General features: G+C 35.0%; 3 protein-coding genes across 4 annotated transcripts; 1 reads left to right on the forward strand and 2 right to left on the reverse strand.

Annotated features, from left to right (window-relative positions):
- Positions 1-1,603: 1,603 nt before the first annotated feature.
- Positions 1,604-3,869, reverse strand: LOC145574270 (thioredoxin F-type, chloroplastic-like). The gene is made up of 3 exons (XM_081632021.1): positions 3,407-3,869; positions 2,033-2,132; positions 1,604-1,926 (listed from the first exon to the last, which is right to left on the reverse strand). The coding sequence occupies exons 1-3, from the start codon at positions 3,730-3,732 to the stop codon at positions 1,792-1,794; spliced, it is 561 nt and encodes a 186-aa protein (XP_081488147.1). The 5' UTR covers positions 3,733-3,869; the 3' UTR covers positions 1,604-1,791.
- A 4,669-nt stretch (positions 3,870-8,538) lies between these two features.
- Positions 8,539-16,189, forward strand: LOC145574271 (aspartic proteinase 36-like). 2 transcript variants are annotated; one of them, XM_081632023.1, is made up of 11 exons: positions 8,539-9,217; positions 10,370-10,499; positions 10,589-10,836; positions 10,985-11,209; positions 12,219-12,375; positions 12,484-12,508; positions 14,236-14,284; positions 15,066-15,162; positions 15,372-15,447; positions 15,587-15,658; positions 15,920-16,189. In XM_081632023.1, the coding sequence occupies exons 1-11, from the start codon at positions 8,997-8,999 to the stop codon at positions 16,069-16,071; spliced, it is 1,452 nt and encodes a 483-aa protein (XP_081488149.1). In that variant the 5' UTR covers positions 8,539-8,996; the 3' UTR covers positions 16,072-16,189. The 2 variants fall into 2 exon arrangements, with proteins under 2 accessions (XP_081488149.1, XP_081488148.1); XM_081632022.1 differs by lacking the exons at positions 12,219-12,375; positions 12,484-12,508; positions 14,236-14,284 and having other exon boundaries at positions 8,545-9,217.
- Positions 16,190-16,334: 145 nt separating this feature from the next.
- On the reverse strand, positions 16,335-18,394 carry LOC145574272 (uncharacterized). The gene is made up of 5 exons (XM_081632025.1): positions 18,071-18,394; positions 17,701-17,927; positions 17,330-17,410; positions 16,876-17,226; positions 16,335-16,607 (listed from the first exon to the last, which is right to left on the reverse strand). Exons 1-5 carry the CDS (start codon positions 18,231-18,233, stop codon positions 16,506-16,508), a joined length of 924 nt encoding a protein of 307 aa, XP_081488151.1. The 5' UTR covers positions 18,234-18,394; the 3' UTR covers positions 16,335-16,505.
- Positions 18,395-19,208: the final 814 nt, after the last annotated feature.

A 19,208-nucleotide genomic window follows, 5' to 3' on the forward strand; every position in this document is an offset into this window, starting at 1 on the left:
TTTCGAAGCAATTTTGTAGAGAACATTGCACAAAGCAATAGGCTGGAACTGAGACATATCGGTGGGAGAGTTAATCTTCGGAATAAGAGCAATGTTAGTTTTGTTTATCGGCTTCGGTGAGCAATTACCATGCAAAATTCCACACACCTGATTAGTCACATCATCTCCAACTATGTGCCATAATTCTTGGTAAAAAATGGCATGAATACTGTCCGGGCCCGGAGCTTTATAGGGATACATTGCATTGAGAGCAGTAAAGATTTCCTTCTTCGAAAATGGTCGGAGGAGTTCATCATTTTGCTCTTGAGATATAACCTGACTCACGGATTCAAGGACTCTTGAAACACCATCTTGGGAAGGCGTCGAAGACGTGAATAGGCCCTCATAAAATTCGGTCACCATAGACTCTAACTCCTCCTCTTCGTCGCACCACTTCCCATCCTTATTAAATAAACCTGTGATCTCGTTCTTTTTCCTTCTCTGGGAGGCCTTATGATGAAAGTACTTGGTGTTCTGATCACCATCCTTAATTTCAGGACATCGGGATCGAAGGTACCAATACGCTTCCTGCTTGTCAAAAAGATCATCAAGTTTAGCAGTAAGAGAAGATCATAGCTTCAAGTTCTCATCGCTCAAGACCATTCCCTGCGCCTCTCTTAGCAGCTTCTCCGTGTCATCAATCTGTTTGTCTAAATTTTCGAATTTTTTGCTGCTCCATTTCCTTAAGGCACTCATCATTAATTCCATCCTCTCCGTCATCTGCAACCCCGAAGATCCCTCCCAAGAATGCCGAACTGTAGCTTCACAAGAACTATCAAGAAGCCACCCGGTTTCAAATTTGAAAGACTTCTTTCCTCTCTTCCTTATTCGCTTAGGCCGTTTGAGTCTAGCAAGGATCGGGGTGTGATTTGATTTGAACCTCACTAAATGCTCGACCTGAGCTTCCGGGAACATCGAGCACCAGTTTGCATTGCCACAGAAATGATCCAATCGCTCACGCACGACTCTCCCAGCCTCCTTCACCCTTTCCCAAGTATACTGTGCCTCCGAAACCCAAATCACGTAACTGGCATGCTTCAAGAGTATCCGAAAAGCTTGAATTTCTCTTCTGGAAGTATCAGCCCCCCCTTCAGATTGTTTTGTTAGAATCTACCTAAAGATCACTTTTCAAAAGAACCACCTTTTTGAAACATTTTAACGTTATTAGTAAGTTAATCCTGTCTCTAAGTCACTACTTTCATTGTTGGAATTGAAGATGCTTAGGTAATCTTCAAATTTTGGACGACACTCCAAATGAATTAGGTTAAACAAAGAGTATGCCGTGTTGTCAGCTATTCTCTTTTTAAAACTAAGTTTGAGCTATTCAATTGGCCTTCATTTCGGATTTTTGAGCTCCAGAATCAAGCTCTTTTGTCTAAAATACTCTGTAATTAACTAGTTACGTCTTGAACCCAATTCATTAATACAGTAGAGATTAAGCAGAATGATCACTATCCTACCAAGGGGGTGGCGTTTGCGATCTTACTAGTCCAGGGCAAGAAAGCACAACTTCATTGCAAATGTCAATGAAAAGAATAGAAATTTAACAAGGAACTGCTTCTAGTAGAGCGCTCAAATTTCCTTTACTTCATAAAAATATACAATTACAGCTCTTGTTCATACAAGTTTCTCAGCAGACAGTGGTTACAACTTAGTACTAGCCATTGTCGATGATGTCTCATTTCCCACTTCCTGAGTCAGTTGCAAGGACGATCATACAGCATATATACACAAGCACACTAGAGTGTTTGTTCAGCTACTTCGAACAGTCTGAATGGCTGCTACCAATGCATCATATTTGGCCCCCGTCACTTCTTCCACAATCTTGCCTTCCTTTAGAATCTTGAAAGTAGGAACTACTCGAATGCCCAATTCTTTAGCCAAGGACTGCCCATGTTTACAAAAATCACATCATCATTATAATTTATAATTCTCTTTGAAACATTGACAGATAATATCAGCTTAGACTAAACATAGTTATACCGGTATGTACCTTGTTTTCCTGGTTACAATCAAGCTTCAGAAAAATGCAATCAAGATATTCCTCTGCTAACTTTTCGTACTTTGGAGCCATTGCTTTACACGGACCACACCTTCACAGTTTGTAAAACTCGAGTTAGAACTAATGGTATCATTAGAGTATTGACACTGAGGGACAACGATCACAGTATACAAGCTATAGGCAGCACAAATCGATCTCTGTATTCAAGCACATTGCCTACTCGAAGGTCACAAGTTCACAACAATTCCAAGAGTCACGACAGTGTGGAATTGGAAGGTGGATGAGTTATGCAATAGCAAGTCATTTCTATAGAATCTACTATAAAAATCAACTAGGATACAATCTGAAGATTAGATCGCAACAATTTCATAACAATAGCAGGAAGTGGAAGACTGGAAGTAGCCAGCTGGTGCACCATCATACCACGTAAAACTTGTTCAGAAATTTTACAGCAAATACATTCAGACTGAATGTATCAGCAACTTTTTTTTCTCCGCAGAACAGTTAGTTTTAAACTCATAGATTACATGACATGTGCTGTGATTTCAATTGGGAAATACCACATAATCATACTATTTTCACAAGTTAAGGGATGCAACATAGGATACATAGCCAAATGATCCAAAAGTTGGTCTAGCTTCGACAATCCAGAGAAATTCGGAATATATATAACATCATAGAATCAAAGAAGCAGCCTGTCTACGCCAATAATCACAGTAACAAGACTCTCAAGCAGGGCAGTGCTCTCAAGTACACCGCGAAAGAGGGGGGCAATAATGCTGCTAGGTTGCAATCAAGCTACTTCAATCCATATTACAAGAAACTCCACCAAAGTTTGCATTAGTAGGATCACCAATTTTAGCTACTCATTTAATTGATTTGAGGCTTTTTAGCTATAGTCTATTCAATAAGAATGCTTTGAACAATCCCAATTTTCAAAATAGCATTTCACATTACCATCCAAAACTAATTAAATGCTTACAAAAGAGCAATTAATCCCAACTTGTGTGGAAAAATAGTCCTGTATGATTTTTAGAAGGGCTCTCCAAAACCTCAATCCTCAGTCTTGTGATAAATACGTAGTGAGAATCTTTATTCGGTAAGGATATATCATTAGCACGGGTACATTATAGTGAAATCAAGTCAATCACACAAACAAAGCCAAACTAACAACTAACATAAGCAATCAAAAGCAAATAGCGGAAATACTACCTCCGTTACATATTATTTGCAACGATTTGCCATAAAGTAGAGAGGAAAAATGTTGCAAATAATATGAAACGGAGGTAGTAGAAAATTCCAACTCAAAAAATTGAGAAAAATAAATAAATAAATAACAATTGAGTAATTGTTAAAGAATTTTACCATTGAGTGTACATATCAAGAACAACAGTTTTATCACCAGCAGCATTAACAATAGGCCAGAAAGTGTCCTGATTAACTTGGGTAACCTTCCCAATAATGGCTTCCACTTCTTGGGTACCCACTGCTTCTAAACTTGCTCTTACTTGACCTCTCATTCTATCTTTCCTCTTCACAAAAACCCCTTTACTCTTATGATAACTCCCAATAAATTCGACCCGTCTCGGCAACCGGCTTCCGGGGGCCGAGCATCGGGTAGGATCCGATGAGGCGATCGGATTAGTTGCGGATGTCCAAGATTGATGAGATAGGGATAGATTCAGAGCCATTGAAATAAATTTTTTTTTGTTGTTTTGGGAAAGTTTTGGTTTTTGAGAGATGAATGAGTGAAGAATGAAGTGAAGTGTTTTGTGGTTTGTGGTTTGTAGGAAAGAATGAGAAAAGGGATTGTTCTATATGCCTTTGTAGTTTGTGGTAGTAAAGCAATGTGTATTTAAATATCTAGTTTCTTCATTGGTAGGACAATCATTATATCATAGATCATGGTCCAATTGACAAGTGTAGTACTTATATCTTGTATATGCTAACGTGTATGATGCATGTGATGGTATATGTCGATATTATTTGATCAACTATTTAAAATGCGTATAATAGCAAAGATCATGTACGTAATATGTGATAATGTGAATTATATGAGCCAATTTCGACCATATTTCAACTAATTAGACCTTGATAAATCTATTTTCGATTAGATGTTATTTTTATACTATTATTATGGCAAAAAGAGTAGTTTATTTAATTTTTTGTATAACAATGGTAATTTAACTGCTACAAAAATACAATGGAAAACAAAAGATAAGTACAATATCAAATATGACTCATTATAACATCAAATTTTGTTCCTTATCAAATTTCTCAATTTCTTCTACATAAGAAAACAAAAATCATCACCTTCAGCCTAAAGGCTAAATCTTTGAAAAGTGTCTACTATGACAAATTGAAGGCTAGATTTCCTCCTAATTTGGATATCGAGCTTTATCCACAAAATATTGTGGAAGAGACTAATTGTTTAATTAAATGTAAACACCAAAAACTAAAAAAAAAAAATGTTAAAGATTTTATCTACTACGTATCTAAGTGGTGATTGGCTGATGATAGCAAATTATTTGCAACCATAAATTTCAGATTTCAAAATTTTGATCCAAAATAGTCCATACCAGCTCACTTAGAACCTGGGCCTCATATTAATTGGGCCTGGATCAAAATCTGGCCTTTTTTATTGGGCTGGATATAATGAAAGAATATGGATGGCATTAAAAATGCAAGCTACTTTTTTTTTTTTTTTTTTTTTGAAAGAAAAATGCAACCCATTCTAGTAAACCTTAATTATTGTTACTATATTATTTTTTAATGGCAGCTTTTTTTTCTTTTTTTTTTTTTTTTGGTTACCAAATCTTACAAATAAAAATAATGTGATTCCAATAATCTACTATTAGGAGATATGATTCATACGAAGAGGTCTTACTTCTTATCTTTAGAGTGTATTTATCTATAGTTTTAATTATTTGATGTCAACTTGCAAAGAAGTCCTTCTTCATGCTGTTTTAATGTAGCTAGAATCATTCAATGTTGACTTTCATTATATTTGAAAAATAATTTATTCATAAGGTATCTATTAAGTATTATATCAAGTATTTTGCTTTAAATCTAAAATACCAGGGATTACAATATTTAGCTAATTAATTAATGATTTAACATGTAAAAAGAACATTTCTTAAAAACCTTTTTACAAACTTGTAAAATCAGTTTTTTGGTACATGCTCCGTTTTTTTTTTTTTTTAATTAGACGGAATGATAGTGATAGATGGTTTATACATATCTGTTGTCGACAGTAAATAATAATCACATATACTATATGTCTATTCAAAATTATTATTGTAAAACGATAATCATATCCATAGACCAAATACAAAACCACATAGGTTAATTGCTTGAAGAATGATACCTTGATGAGTTTTTTCACACTTTAAGTGGAGAAAGAATCAAAGAATCATACAAGACCGTACCTTTGCTACACATTAATATTGCTGGTGTTGACATATTGTACGGTTGACATGGTTAGTTAAATAACATAATCTAACACATTAGAAGTGTATGATTGTGATGTTACACATTTTTATAATGCCTCAAACATTCTATAAATAGATGTCAATGTCCATCCATTCCATTCATCACATACAATTGTATTTTTCTTAATTCAAATTCTCTTACAACCTTTCTTGCGAAGCGTAATCAACTTTCTTTGAGAACGAAAATGGCACAAAGAAGTTGTGGTTGTGGCGATAACTGCAGTTGTGGCGACGACTGCAACTGCAACAGGTATACATGAGTATATAACTCACCTTAGCTTCTTGAATAGATTGTTAATTAACTGTAATGGTATGCAAGGTATTCAGCCATAATTGTAGCTGTCTTGCTGCAATATGCCCTGTGTTAGTTCTATATTATGATCTTCTCTAGTGAAAATATACGAGGGTCCGAGATTTGAATCTCTAAGCTCTGCCTCTCGCTCATAACTTATCACATACTTAATTAATTAAAGTAATTTATTACATGGGGGTGGACCCCAACTAACCCTATTGAAAGGCCTCCCTCTATTAATATTCCTTAGTAAAGGAGACATTAATTTGACAACTATTAAGTTGGAAGTTGCCATGAAATATAATAATCCCAAATTGGAAACTAATTGAATGGTGTATACTTCAAATAGATGTAACTTGTGCAAGCGGTTATGATATGTTTTATAATGGCATTCAGAAATTACACTATATATAGTAGTAATGTAAATTGTTATGGTGGTTCAAATGTATAAAATACTTATTTATATATAAAGTCTCTCTCTATTTTGTGCGACTTTACATAGTACGTTTTCAACTGTGCTAGTAAAACCGTAAGGATAAGATTGTGTACATTTTGGACATTCCTAGACAACGTTATGTCTCTAATAATTTTATTTTCTTAAATTTCAGGATGTATTCAAGGACTGAGTGTGGCTGTGGAGATGACTGCAGTTGTGACCCTTGCAATTGCGACTAAACTCTGAAATCAAGCAGTTATCATCGCTCTATGTTGTAACTGAATATGTGTAGTTTGCTTTGATTTTCCTCAAGTTTTTGGGTGTATTGTGAACTGAATAAATAGGCCATGTATTGCATCTTCAGATTTGGCATTTGTCTATATCTGTTGATGTTTCATAGATGGTCTAGTGTAGTGTGATTGTGTTTTTAATTTCTTGTAATATTGTTTCCTAAATTGAAAGAAAAAAAGGTTACCTAAAAGTTACCAAAATATATATTCTATCTAATACAATCTCCCTAGATAATGAATGTTTAATTAATCAAATAATTAAGAAGTGACTTTAAAAAAAATTTGACGATTGTGGTGTACTTAAACAAATATATATAAATTGCTACTATTTCCTCTGTGAGTAGAGTAATGAAAATTATCGCAAAAGTGTTAGATTAAATATGTGAAGTAAGTTTGGGCCGACAAAAGTGACCCCAACTCATCGGATAATCTGTTACCAGATTAAGATGACACAACATTAAAGCAATTCAAACTTGACCGAGTAACCCCTGACCGAATCCCTCGAGTAACCCTTAACCGATCCCTTCAAGTAATCTCTGATAGAATCACTCAATATTTGAGTAACCTCGGTCATACAGTATGATCAGCCGCATATAAAATTTGTACTCCATATAATTTATTTATTTTCAAAATTGAATGTGTTAGTAACCCAGCATAAGAGGTCAAGATTTGGATCCATAGGAAACTAAATGAAGAAGCTAAGCATGATGATGCTTGAACACGTGAAAAGAAAAAGGGTGGGATAACTTCCACAAAAGAAAATCATGTGTTGAGCGTCATGTTTATGTACTCGTATAAATAAATGTCATGCGGATTTTCTTTTTATTCCTTTGTCAGGACTCACGAGGCTGTCTAAAAAATTGACTTGCTGAGAGAAATAAAAAGGTAAGTAAACTAACGAACCTGCCATCTAGAAGCTACCCTTTTGACAAATCAAGCAAATATAGCAGTAACTTCTTTTTACAATCACCAGCTTAAAGTGGATACCAAATTACTTGAGACACCTGGAATAGTACTCTCTTCAATCTTCCCTATTTCACCTCTATTCTCATTATCATAGGTGTTGTTTAATTGACCAAAAAAAAAAATGTACGAGTACAAAAAAGTTGAATTTCTAGCCTTTTTGGAATGACATATCAATTTGGTCATATGGACGATTTTTTCTTATAAGCAAATCTTACAAAATTAATATATGAATAATACGGAGTACCATATTAATAATATAATGTATAAATAATACTTCTTTCGTTTCTATTTATTTGTTCTATTTGACTTTTTAAGATTTAATCTAAATGAAGTCATTCATCCAGTTGGGCTCGTCTTTGGCACGGGCAATGTCCCCTCCGAGAAGAAAGTCACGTTCTTTTGCTCGAATGAGACTGTACTCCTTTGATCGACCACATGTCGGATCAACTCGCATGACTACATGTTCATTAGTCTACTTTACCTTAATTCACCATTTTCCGAAACTCCCCCTTGAGGGAGAAGGACTACAATATTCCCTTGCCGATCTAGTGACACACCAACCACGTCTCCATCGGCGTCATTAAACCATATTAACAATATATTAAGAAGAATCGGCGCCACACAACTTAATTCAGATCACATCCTCTATTGTTCCTTACAAATGGGGACTAAAAAGCGTTTCATATTATTCCTTCCGTCCTTATTTATTTGTCCCATATGACTTTTCGATTATCAAAATTCAAGACGTGTCTTAGTTAAATTATGTAAATATATAAACTTCATATTAATCATCTTCATTTTTTTTTCTTTTTTATATCTTCATTTCTATACCAATAAACATTATATAAATTTAATATTAATAAGATATATAATATGATGGATTAACAACTACAAAGTATCCCGTAAAAAAAAACAACTAGAAAGTAAATACAATGTCAAAGTAGGGGAGTATAAAGTACACGATTTACTATAGCCCTATAACAAAAGAAGGTTCGATTAAATTGAGAAACAGAAGAAGGTTCGATTAAATTGAGAAGAAATGTTACTAGAAGAATTGAAGTAGAGGAAGCAAAATCGGAATATTTCATTGACAGTCAAATGTCTCCTATATTTAAGAAATTTAGCCAAAAATCAAAAATAGTCTCAATATTTTGCATCAAACCAGATCTCTCATTTTCCTTTACCTTTTCCTTTTTATTCCCCTGATTTCTTCTTCTTTCTCTCTCCTCTCTGTCTTTCTTCTCTCTCTCTTCCCTCAAATTTAAGGAACCTGGTCAATCAATGGAGCACCAGCTTCTTCTCCTTTTCTCCACTTAAATAACCCATTTTCAAAATTATCCCATTTTCAAATTTAACTCAATTTTTAAATTAACCCAAAAAAAATAAAATTCAAAAAAAAAAAAAAATCAAAAAATACAAAAAAAGATTGAAAATTGAATCTGGGTTTTTGTGGGTTGTTTCAGAATTTTTCTGGGTTGCAATGGATCTAAGAGTTTTAATGGTGTTGGGTGTAATTTGTATTTGGCAATGCAATGAGATTTTAATGGTTTCAGGCAATGCTTTTTTTGAGGTTGAACATAAATTTAAAGGTGGGAATAGAACATTGAAGGAGCTTAGAGCACATGATGTTCGTCGCCATGGTAGAATGCTTGATGCTGTTGATTTGCCTCTTGGTGGTAATGGGCAGCCTTCTGATGCTGGGTTTGTTCTTTATTTTTATTTTCTCTCTCATTTATCATGATTTTAATTATCTTTTTTTTTTTTTTTTTTTAAAAAATTGGTTTTGAATTTGTAGTTGTAAATATTATACTGTATATTTTTTAATGTGTTGTTTGATTTGATGCATTTAGTTGCTTTTATTTGATTATTGTTGGTTAAATTAAGGACTTAATTGATGGTATTTCGAAATTGGAATGGAACTTTTCAGACTGTCTGATACAAGAATTGGCTGGTTGAATAGGTGTTAGTGGTAGATTGTTTAGGTTTGATTAATTGCGTTTCGAAAATGAAATGGAACTCGTTCGGCCGCTTAATACAAGAATTGGTAAAGTAGGTGTTTGTGGTAAACTGGTAAAGGTTTTATTGATTGTGTTTTGAAAATTGAATGGAACCTTTCAGACCATCTAATACAAGAATTGGTAAATTAGGTGTTAGTTGTATTTTGGTGAAGGTTTGAATATTGACTGTGTTTCGAAAATGAATTGAATCTTTCAGACCGTCTAGTTAAAGAATTTGTGTTAACTTTTAGGGCAATGTAGATGGTATTCTAAAGTTGGGAAATTAATTGACCTTTGGTTGGAATTTTGGGGAGAGGTGGAACTGAAGTATTTCTATCTTCGTGTAAAGAAAATTATAAAGAGCTAAATGATAGCAAAATCAACTTTACCTTATTTCAATCAATCATAAAAGTGAAGAGGTATGGACATGTGAGGGTAAAGTTGCTTTCCCTATTTTTAGCCTTACAAGTTCTTGGTGGCTAAGATTTTGGCAAATAGCTCAACTCTTTAGTTTATTTTAAATGATGCATATTGCATAATACAAAGTACTCTGTATCTTAAGGTGGGACAAATGACTCATTCTTGGAGATATTCTGGTAATACGTGTAATTCCTCACTAGCTGTTAATTTAAGAACAAAATGTAGAGAAGATGGATTAACTCGTACTTTTGTGCTTTAACAGGCTCAAAAATTCAAGTTGACCCTTAAACTGTTTAAAAGATTACCAGTGATATGCTGCTTTAATAGTAGGAAACTTATGACATCATATTCTCAAGTGTATGGAGATTCATGGGTCTATAAAATCCTTAACATAACAAGAAAATTATTGATATTTAGAATATCTTTATGTTTGTAGGCTGTACTTTACGAAAATAAAGATTGGAAAGCCTCCCAAGGAGTATCATGTACAGATTGATACAGGAAGTGATGTTTTGTGGATAAACTGTGAGGGATGCGAAAAGTGCCCCAAGAAGAGTGGGCTTGGAGTATGTTATGCGTAATCTCTTGAACCAATTTTGACCTTATTAATCTGTATTTGTCAGCTTTGGAAACTCATGTTATTGTGTTCATGCAGATAAAGCTGAATCTCTATGATCCAAAGAGTTCATCTACGGCCAACTTAGTAAACTGTGATGATTCTCAATGTACCATGATATACCAGGGTACTCTATCTGGTTGCCAACCAGATATGCTTTGTCAATATGAAGTAACTTATGGTGATGGGAGCACAACTTCTGGATACTTTGTTGAAGATGATTTTCATTATGATAGGGTCTCTGGGAATTTGCAAACAACAAGTGGGAATGGCTCTATTGTTTTCGGGTAATAACTTGTTTAGAACTGTGTTTTTTTATTTTTCATGTGAATGGATGGGAACAGTCAAACATTGTTTACTTTATAACTACTTATGCTCTCTTTCTGTCAATTTACAAATGATGCTCTTCTGAGAATATTGTATCGTCTCTATCAGTTGTGGTGCTAAACAATCCGGTCAGCTCATTACAGCAGATGAAGCACTTGATGGGATAATGGGTTTTGGACAAGCAAACTCGTCTGTGCTGTCACAGCTCGCAGCTTCAGGAAAGGTGCAGAAGATGTTTTCTCACTGCCTGGACAATAAAAAGGGTGGTGGAATATTTTCCATTGGGCATGTTATCGAGCCTAAGATGAATCATACTCCATTAATTCCAAACCAGTATGTCATGCTATCTATTGTTGTCAAATTTTATTTTTATACTTGCTTTTGAATCACTTGCATAATATTGCTCCAAGGTGCTCGTACATGTCCACATGTAAATGTTTGACTCGGGTTTTTTTTCTTCATTTTTCCATATCTATGTTATTATTTACTTGTGAAGTGTCCATACTCATGCTGGGTGTTGAGTATTTGACAAGGATACTTGAGATGTAATGGACAGTCTGGGTAACATAGGTTATAAGTGGTGATTTCATTGGCTTTGTTGTGTTAATGCTTATTTTTAATTTGCATGGGATGTGATTGAAGTGTTACTTGCTTAAAAAACTTTGCCTCCTTTCCATCTCTATTTTCTGTTGTGTTAGGGCCTTTTTAAGTCTTCTTTTTATAAGCTAGATTTGAATCACTTGGTCTTATGAGAGGATGATCCCTGAGGTATTGTTTGAATGTTGCATGACAATGATATCTGTAATGGAGAAAGATATTGGGGACTTGAGGTAGTTGAGTTTATTGTTTGCAGATTAAATTCTTGCAATAATGGTTCTTGGTTGAAATATTATGTTCTTGTTAAAAATAAATGATTCTTTTACAGTGTAAATTTTTTACTCTTTATAAAAAGCCTTCCAGTTTTGCTGGTAATCAAGGAAATTGCATTATCTTACTTACAGGCACTATTAATTAAATCATTTCCACACTCTTCTCTGTCTATCATCATGACGTCATGAGGTATTTTAGGAAAGGCAATAATATTCCATTGCTATTATAGGGTAACAGTTTCTTTGGATCACTCTAAGATTCCAACACTGGTATAAGTGAGTATTAATTCTGGATAGAGGAAATTTATTTAGGTTTTTACTCAAGTTCAATATGTATAATGTAGTTAGAAGGACTACGTGAACATGATTGACTACACTTCTGTGGTAAAATAATATACATGTTTGCATGTTTAATTAGGCTTTTATTGAGACCTGTTATGTATGTTGTAATCAGACTGCTACTACCCTCTTAGGGCACATTACAATGTTGTCATGAAAAGTATAGAGGTGGATGGCGAGGTTGTAAAACTCGATACCGATACCACTGGGAGCGATAGGGGAGCAATTATTGACAGTGGTACTACTTTGGCGTATCTCCCAGATGATGTTTATGACAAGATTGTTAACACAGTAGGTGCTCTGTCTTGATGTCCATTCTATAGGAAGGTGGATTTTGCTATTGTGGAAGCTGAATATGTAAGACTTTTTTTTTTTTTTTTTTCTTTTGTTTTTCCACAGATTCTTGCCAAGCAGCAATCAATCAATCAATCAATCAAAGCCTTAATCCCAAAAGTGGGGTCGGCTAACATGAACCAAATTTGATTATTCCGTGTAGTCATCAACATAAATCTTTCTCCTCCATCCCTTACGATCCAAAACTTCATCCTCACGTAAATCCATGCACTTCATATCCTTCCTCACTCCTTCCAACCAAGTCATCTTTGGTCTCCCTCTTCCTCGTTTAATCCCTCCATGGTCCCACTCTTCCACTCTTCGCACCGGTGCACCCTCGGGTCTCCGTCTTACATGTCCAAACCAACGCAGACGATTTTCCCTTAATTTATCTACAATGCCCGCCACACCTACTTTCTTGCGAATAACCTCATTTCTGATTCTATCTCTTAAAGTGTTTCCACACATCCACCTTAACATGCGCATTTCCGTAACCTCCATCTTTTTAATATGCTCTTTCTTAGAAGCCCAACATTCTGTACCATAGAGCAACACTGGTCTTATGGCAGTCCTGTAGAATTTTCCCTTCAACTTTAAGGGAATGCTGCGGTCGCATAACACTCCCGTGGCCGCTCTCCATTTAAGCCACCCTGACTTAATCCTGTGGGTCACGTCTTGATCAATGTCACCATTCTTCTGGATGATCGACCCTAGGTACTTAAAACATTCACTCATGGTCAAATCCTTTCCATCCAAACTCACCACTTCATTGCTTGTCCCCCTCTGAGTGCCAAAACGACATACCAAATATTCAGTCTTACTCCGACTTAGCTTAAACCCTCTAGATTCCAACCTTTGCCTCCATTGCTCCAACTTGACATTAACCCCATCCTTAGTCTCATCCACCAAAACGATATCATCTGCGAACAACATACACCATGGAACCTCATCTTGAATTGGTCTAGTTACTTCATCTAGAACCGTTGCAAAAAGAAAAGGGCTTAATGCAGACCCTTGATGCAATCCGATTGTAATAGGGAAATCTTTTGTCAACCCTCCGCATGTCCTCACATTTGTTGACACATCCCGATACATATCCTTAACTAGGTCTACATACCTTCGTGGGATACCTTTCTTCAACATTGCCCACCAAAGTATCTCTCTTGGCACCTTGTCATATGCCTTCTCTAAATCAATAAAGACCATATGAAGATCTTTCTTCTTTACCCTATAAAACTCCATCATTTGTCTTATCAAATGGATTGCCTCCATAGTAGATCTCCCAGGCATAAAACCAAATTGGTTATCTGAAATGCTTGTGCATGCCCTCAACCTTTGTTCAATCACCCTTTCCCACAACTTCATAGTATGGCTCATAAGCTTAATTCCTCGATAGTTAGAACAATCTTGAGCGTCTCCTTTGTTTTTATAAACCGGGACCAAGGTGCTCTTCCTCCAATCTTGTGGGATCCTTGTAGCCGTCCATATCTTGTTGAAAAGGTTTGTTAACCAATCAATACCAATCTTACCCAAACACCTCCACACCTCTATCGGTACCCCATCAGGGCCAACCGCCTTCTTAGGTTTCATCTTCCTCAGTGCAATCTCCACCTCTACTCTCCTAATCCTTCGCACATACTCCATGTTGATTTCTTCATCACTCATAGAGGTATCTCCTATCACAACTCCATTACTTCCATTAAATAATTCATCGAAGTACCCCTTCCACCTGTCCTTGATGCCCTCCTCTTGCACTAGGACCATTTGGTTCTTATCTTTGACACACTTCACCATGCCAATATCCTTCCTTGCCTCTACAATTACATACTGTAGAGGATCAATTCAAATGCTTTCAATATTCTGGAAAGTAAGTCTCATTTTGCTTGAAATTTATGATAGGGTTTCTCTGAATTGGAGACTCTACTTGTTTCTTTATGTGCTCTTTTATATTCATTTTTTATCTTTCAGAGTAAAAAGTCTTGGTAGGAAAAACATAATTTAAATTTTATTTCCATCTTATTATTTTGAATCCGGAAGATACCCAGGTCACAAGGGTGTGTTCGGATGAAATTTGATGAATACACTACAAGGAGTCAAAGATAGATGATAGTGCAAGCTTGAATAGGATTAAATTATGTCTAAACTAAGTAATAGAAGAAAATAACTTCCAAACAATGTACTACCTCCGTTAACTTTTAGTTGCAACTTTGGAATATTTTATATCTCACAAATAATACCCCAAAGTTACAACTAAAAGTTAACGGAGGTAGTACCTAATTTAAGTATGAGATAGTCATATGGGATTTTCTTTTTCCAAGTTTAAAGTAAATTATACTTATAGGCAGATTGAAGTGCTGCAGCCAAAGCCAAAGATTCCTTGAGATCAATATTTCTGATTACTGATTTCCCTCTGTTTGTTAATGCAAGACATCTACATTTTTGAGGTCTTGACCATTATATTTGTTGAGGAAATAGTGGTCAAACTCTGATTTTAAAAAACCGTGGACTAATAGTTCTCCACATGTTGTAAATACCTGTTTATGATTTGTTTATTACATTGTTTACACAACTAATTGTTTCCAAATGCTTCTTAGTTTTCTTAGCTTTACTTACTTTCTGAGTAACTAATTGTTTCACCTGTGTTCCAGAATTGACGATGGATTCCCCAATGTTATCTTCCGTTTTGCAAATTCCCTCACCTTGACAGTACATCCCCATGAATATTTTTTTCCACTCACTGAAGGCGTAAGTATATGTACCTTGGATGTTTTCTTATCTCGGAAAAGGGGCTTGTTGTAGAATGCAAGTAATATTTCATTATTTTGTATGGTGTGTAGTACTACTCATCATGCAAAGCTTGTGCTAAACTTTAAAATGTAGAATACTTAGGTTTATATCTTACACCTCATTGCATATCAGTTGTGTTATTAAATGTGCTCATTTTTGTTTTTCAGGAAAATAAGTGGTGTGTAGGTTGGATGAACAGTGGATTACAGTCTAGAGACGGTAAAGATGTTACTATCTTGGGAGGTATAATAATACTTGTATATCATAGCAATTTCTAAAATCAGTGTTTAATTATCATATTGCAAGTTCTGCCCCTGTAAACAAGGTTGTTTTCTTACAGCTTCTTTACTTTTTCTAATAATGGTTCGTTGCTATGCTACAGATATTGTACTCTCCGGCAAAGTAGTGTTTTATGACCTTGTAAATCAAACTATTGGATGGACCGAATACAATTGTGAGTTTCATAACCCCCACTTCAACTCACAAATGATTTTTATTTTGAAAAAAGAAATAAGGAGTATCATTTTGTGCAAAGATCTGTATGAGACCGGTCTCACTCCAGACCAATAGTTGTATAATTTTGGTCCAATTATTCAAAGCCATTCGTATTATTTCATACGAAAATTTCGAGGCTGTCTGAAAAATTCTAAAAACGATACAAATGTCACCTTTATAAATGTATCTCTGTCTGAACTGTTTTCTTGCTGAATTACAGGCTCGTCGAGCATCAAAGTAAAAGATTCAGAGTCAGGAGCTGTGTATACTGTAGGCGCCCATGATCTTTCTTCAGCCAACTCTTTAATTTCTGGGAGGAGTTTATTGTTTTTGTTTGTGCTAATTAACCTTTTTTTCACAATTGATCATTAAAAAATCCATTAATTTTTTTCTAGGAATTTTTTTATATTGCAAAGGAGCTGTTATCAATTGATTTTTCATTCGAATTCATTAATTTTACATACATGTATAATGTGATTTACCATCGTTCTCCTAATGCCTTCTATTTTCCATGCTTTCATGGCGGCGAAGAATACCTATGATCTGAGTGGACAAAGAGGAAGCTCCAGCTACCTTCACACTTTCTGGCCTTGGGCTTACCTTTCTGTATTAGCACTTGCAACAATTTCTGAATCTTTATTTTACATATAAAAATGGTAATTTATAATCGATTTAGAAATATAGAAAATACATAATAAATAAGTACCAAGTATATGCTATATACTTATTTATAGTAATATACTGCGTATTTTCTTTTACTCGAAAAAAAAGACATACAAAGTATAAACGATTCGAGCATGTAAATTTTACAAAGTGTTCCTCAAGTACTGTACAACGAAGTAAATAAGTGCTAGGAATAATGCAATCTGGTACAAATCCCTTTGGTAGGAGTCATCCCTTTGAAAGAACTGTAACATGAAAAACAAACATTGTCAAGCTTCAATTAACTAAAAAACCCTAGAAAATCATGCATCAATCTTCTACCATTAGTTACATTATATTGTATCGCGTCAATTTCTACCTTCTATGACCAATTTATGACCAATAATGTCTAATTGTTGATAGCAAGTAAAATACAGACTGTAACAGCTAAGGTCTTGTCATCTTCAACTTATATACATCGTAGATAAATTATTAAGGACAAGTTTTAATCGATAATATAGGAAATGAAGTTACCTTGGTGGGATCACCAGAAGGATCAGGGTATATCTCAATGTTTTCCTTAGGGGCAGAAACCTTGCTACCGAGTTCCTTAACAGAATCCACCACATCCTTCCCAGCTTCTTTCGTTGCATAGAGGCGGCGTGATGCCCAGAAGTATGCTTGTGCTGTACGTGATGATGCAGATAGATCCCAGGATTCCTCGTGCTCGATTACTTGGCCACTAATCTGGTTTAAGGTGAACTTAGAAGTCACCTTAATGATCAAATCTCCACCTATGCTAGCCAAGATTGACTTAGGCTTCCCTTTGAGAGTCCATTTGATGTTTAGCACACTTGTTGACAACATCATCATTTCTTGCACTGTCTATATATTATGATCAACCAACAATATAACAGAATTATATAAAAAATTTGATATTAATATGAAACAGAATTAAACTAGCTAGGTAGTAGTTTAATAATTTTACCACTTTAGGATTGTCTAGTGCATCAGTTATCCAAAGTGGTCTTTTGTACTTCTCTCGTCCAGTAAAGCTTCTAACTGGATCCTGCATTTTGCATCAAGAGGTCATCACTGTACTCACACCTTTTTCGACACGAGGCAGGGGAGGTGCTCATAGAGAGTCACAAAGGAAGGCAAATGGGTCTCGGATCTTGATTGTAGGTCTACTCATAAGCGCTTTACTAACTAAACTAGTAGACATCTTATATAAAAATGACAGTCAATATTTTGTATGATCATCATTGAATCTAGCATATAATAGTCAGATTAAATAACTTTATACTTCGTATAATACAATAAATAAAATACGAGTAATAAAAATAAAAATGTAGTTACCTTGTATTTAACAGAAACAGCAAAAGTGCCAAGTGCACGATTACCTTCCCTAAGCTCTAAGATATCACGTACAAGTTGTCTAGCAGTTGATTCAACCAATGGACTACTTTTGCACTCAAACTCATTGCATAGTTCCCCAAATTCCATCCCATCCACTATTTCATCTGCTTCTGATTTTCCAACCCTTGAATTAGAGGTCACTTTTGTCTTGCTTTGATCATTTGTTACTGCCATAATCATACCAATGATCAATTATATAATCTTATAATTAATACGAGTAGATTTTAATGTAACGCTTTAAAAGAAATCCTAATGAATTTTACCATCTAAACTAGCTAGCAGTGGTATGTTGTACGCGTTAACAGCTTACCATGTGGTAGAGAAATTGTTCGACGATTGGTATGGATAGGATGAGTGGAGAGAAAATTTTTCCGACACTGGTAGTGGCCGGGGAAGGTAGGAAAAGGTGTACCGGAGGCCGTGACTTTGGATGTGGTTGAATTGATGGTGGTGGTGGTTGCAAGGGTGGTCATCTCTACTATCCATCCTCAAAAAATGTTGATCAAGTTTGTTTTTTGTTTGCTTAACTTTTTTTTTTTTTAGGGTATGTGATTTTTGTGATTAATTATTTTTGGCTCTATTTTTAGGATAAGGTGGGGTGAGTTGGGTTGGTTTGGATTCTAAGTGGTGGAAAGGCTTTGGCTATCCGCCAGGTCATAACTAATTTTTGTGGCATAACAAGTTCCAACTTGCTCATATGAAGTCCATGATATATTATATGGTATTTGGAGGGTGAGAGGTCAATATCAAGGTGTGCTGGGGGAAGTTTTAACTACTTGATAAACATTTAATTGAGGATCAAGGACGATAATTAATTACGGAAATAATTCTTCTTATATATATGTTTATACATAAGGAAAAAAGAAGATTAAATTAGCATTTATAATCTTGTATAATTGAGGACCTATAATCATGGCAACACGGATAATTGTAAACACTCTCCTAAGTAAAATTCTAGGAATAATACTCATGTTAGTCATGTATTTGTAAAATGTTCCAATTTTCATGTCGTTTTTTGGTTGTGAATTGATGAATAATTTTTAGGCTATTTTGGGCTGCAGCACCAGATCTTGATAGCCTAATTTCTCAACCTCAAATGTGGGCCAAGCCCCAAACAATAGGATTCAAAAAGTTTGAAAAAGGTCCATGACATATTTGGGCCATAAGTTGTGGATGTAAAGTTTATTGTTTGATGGTTTTGCCACTCTGTCTAGCTCTAGAACTATCATTGATTTTATTCCCAATTTTGTGAATTCTACATACTACTAGGGGGTAATTCTCGAATTCGACACCATTTTACATTATTCCCATCTAAAAGTGAGTGATATTTGATTGATATCCCAATAAATTAATCAAAATTAGGTTCATATGTTACCAAATTACAACTGAACTAAAGCCAAAGAAAAATGACTCATCATCCAAATATCATCTAAACTAACTAGTAGGAT

This window comes from Chenopodium album, chromosome 13, assembly GCF_948465745.1.
Source record: "Chenopodium album chromosome 13, dcCheAlbu1.1, whole genome shotgun sequence".
NCBI lineage: Eukaryota > Viridiplantae > Streptophyta > Magnoliopsida > Caryophyllales > Amaranthaceae > Chenopodium > Chenopodium album.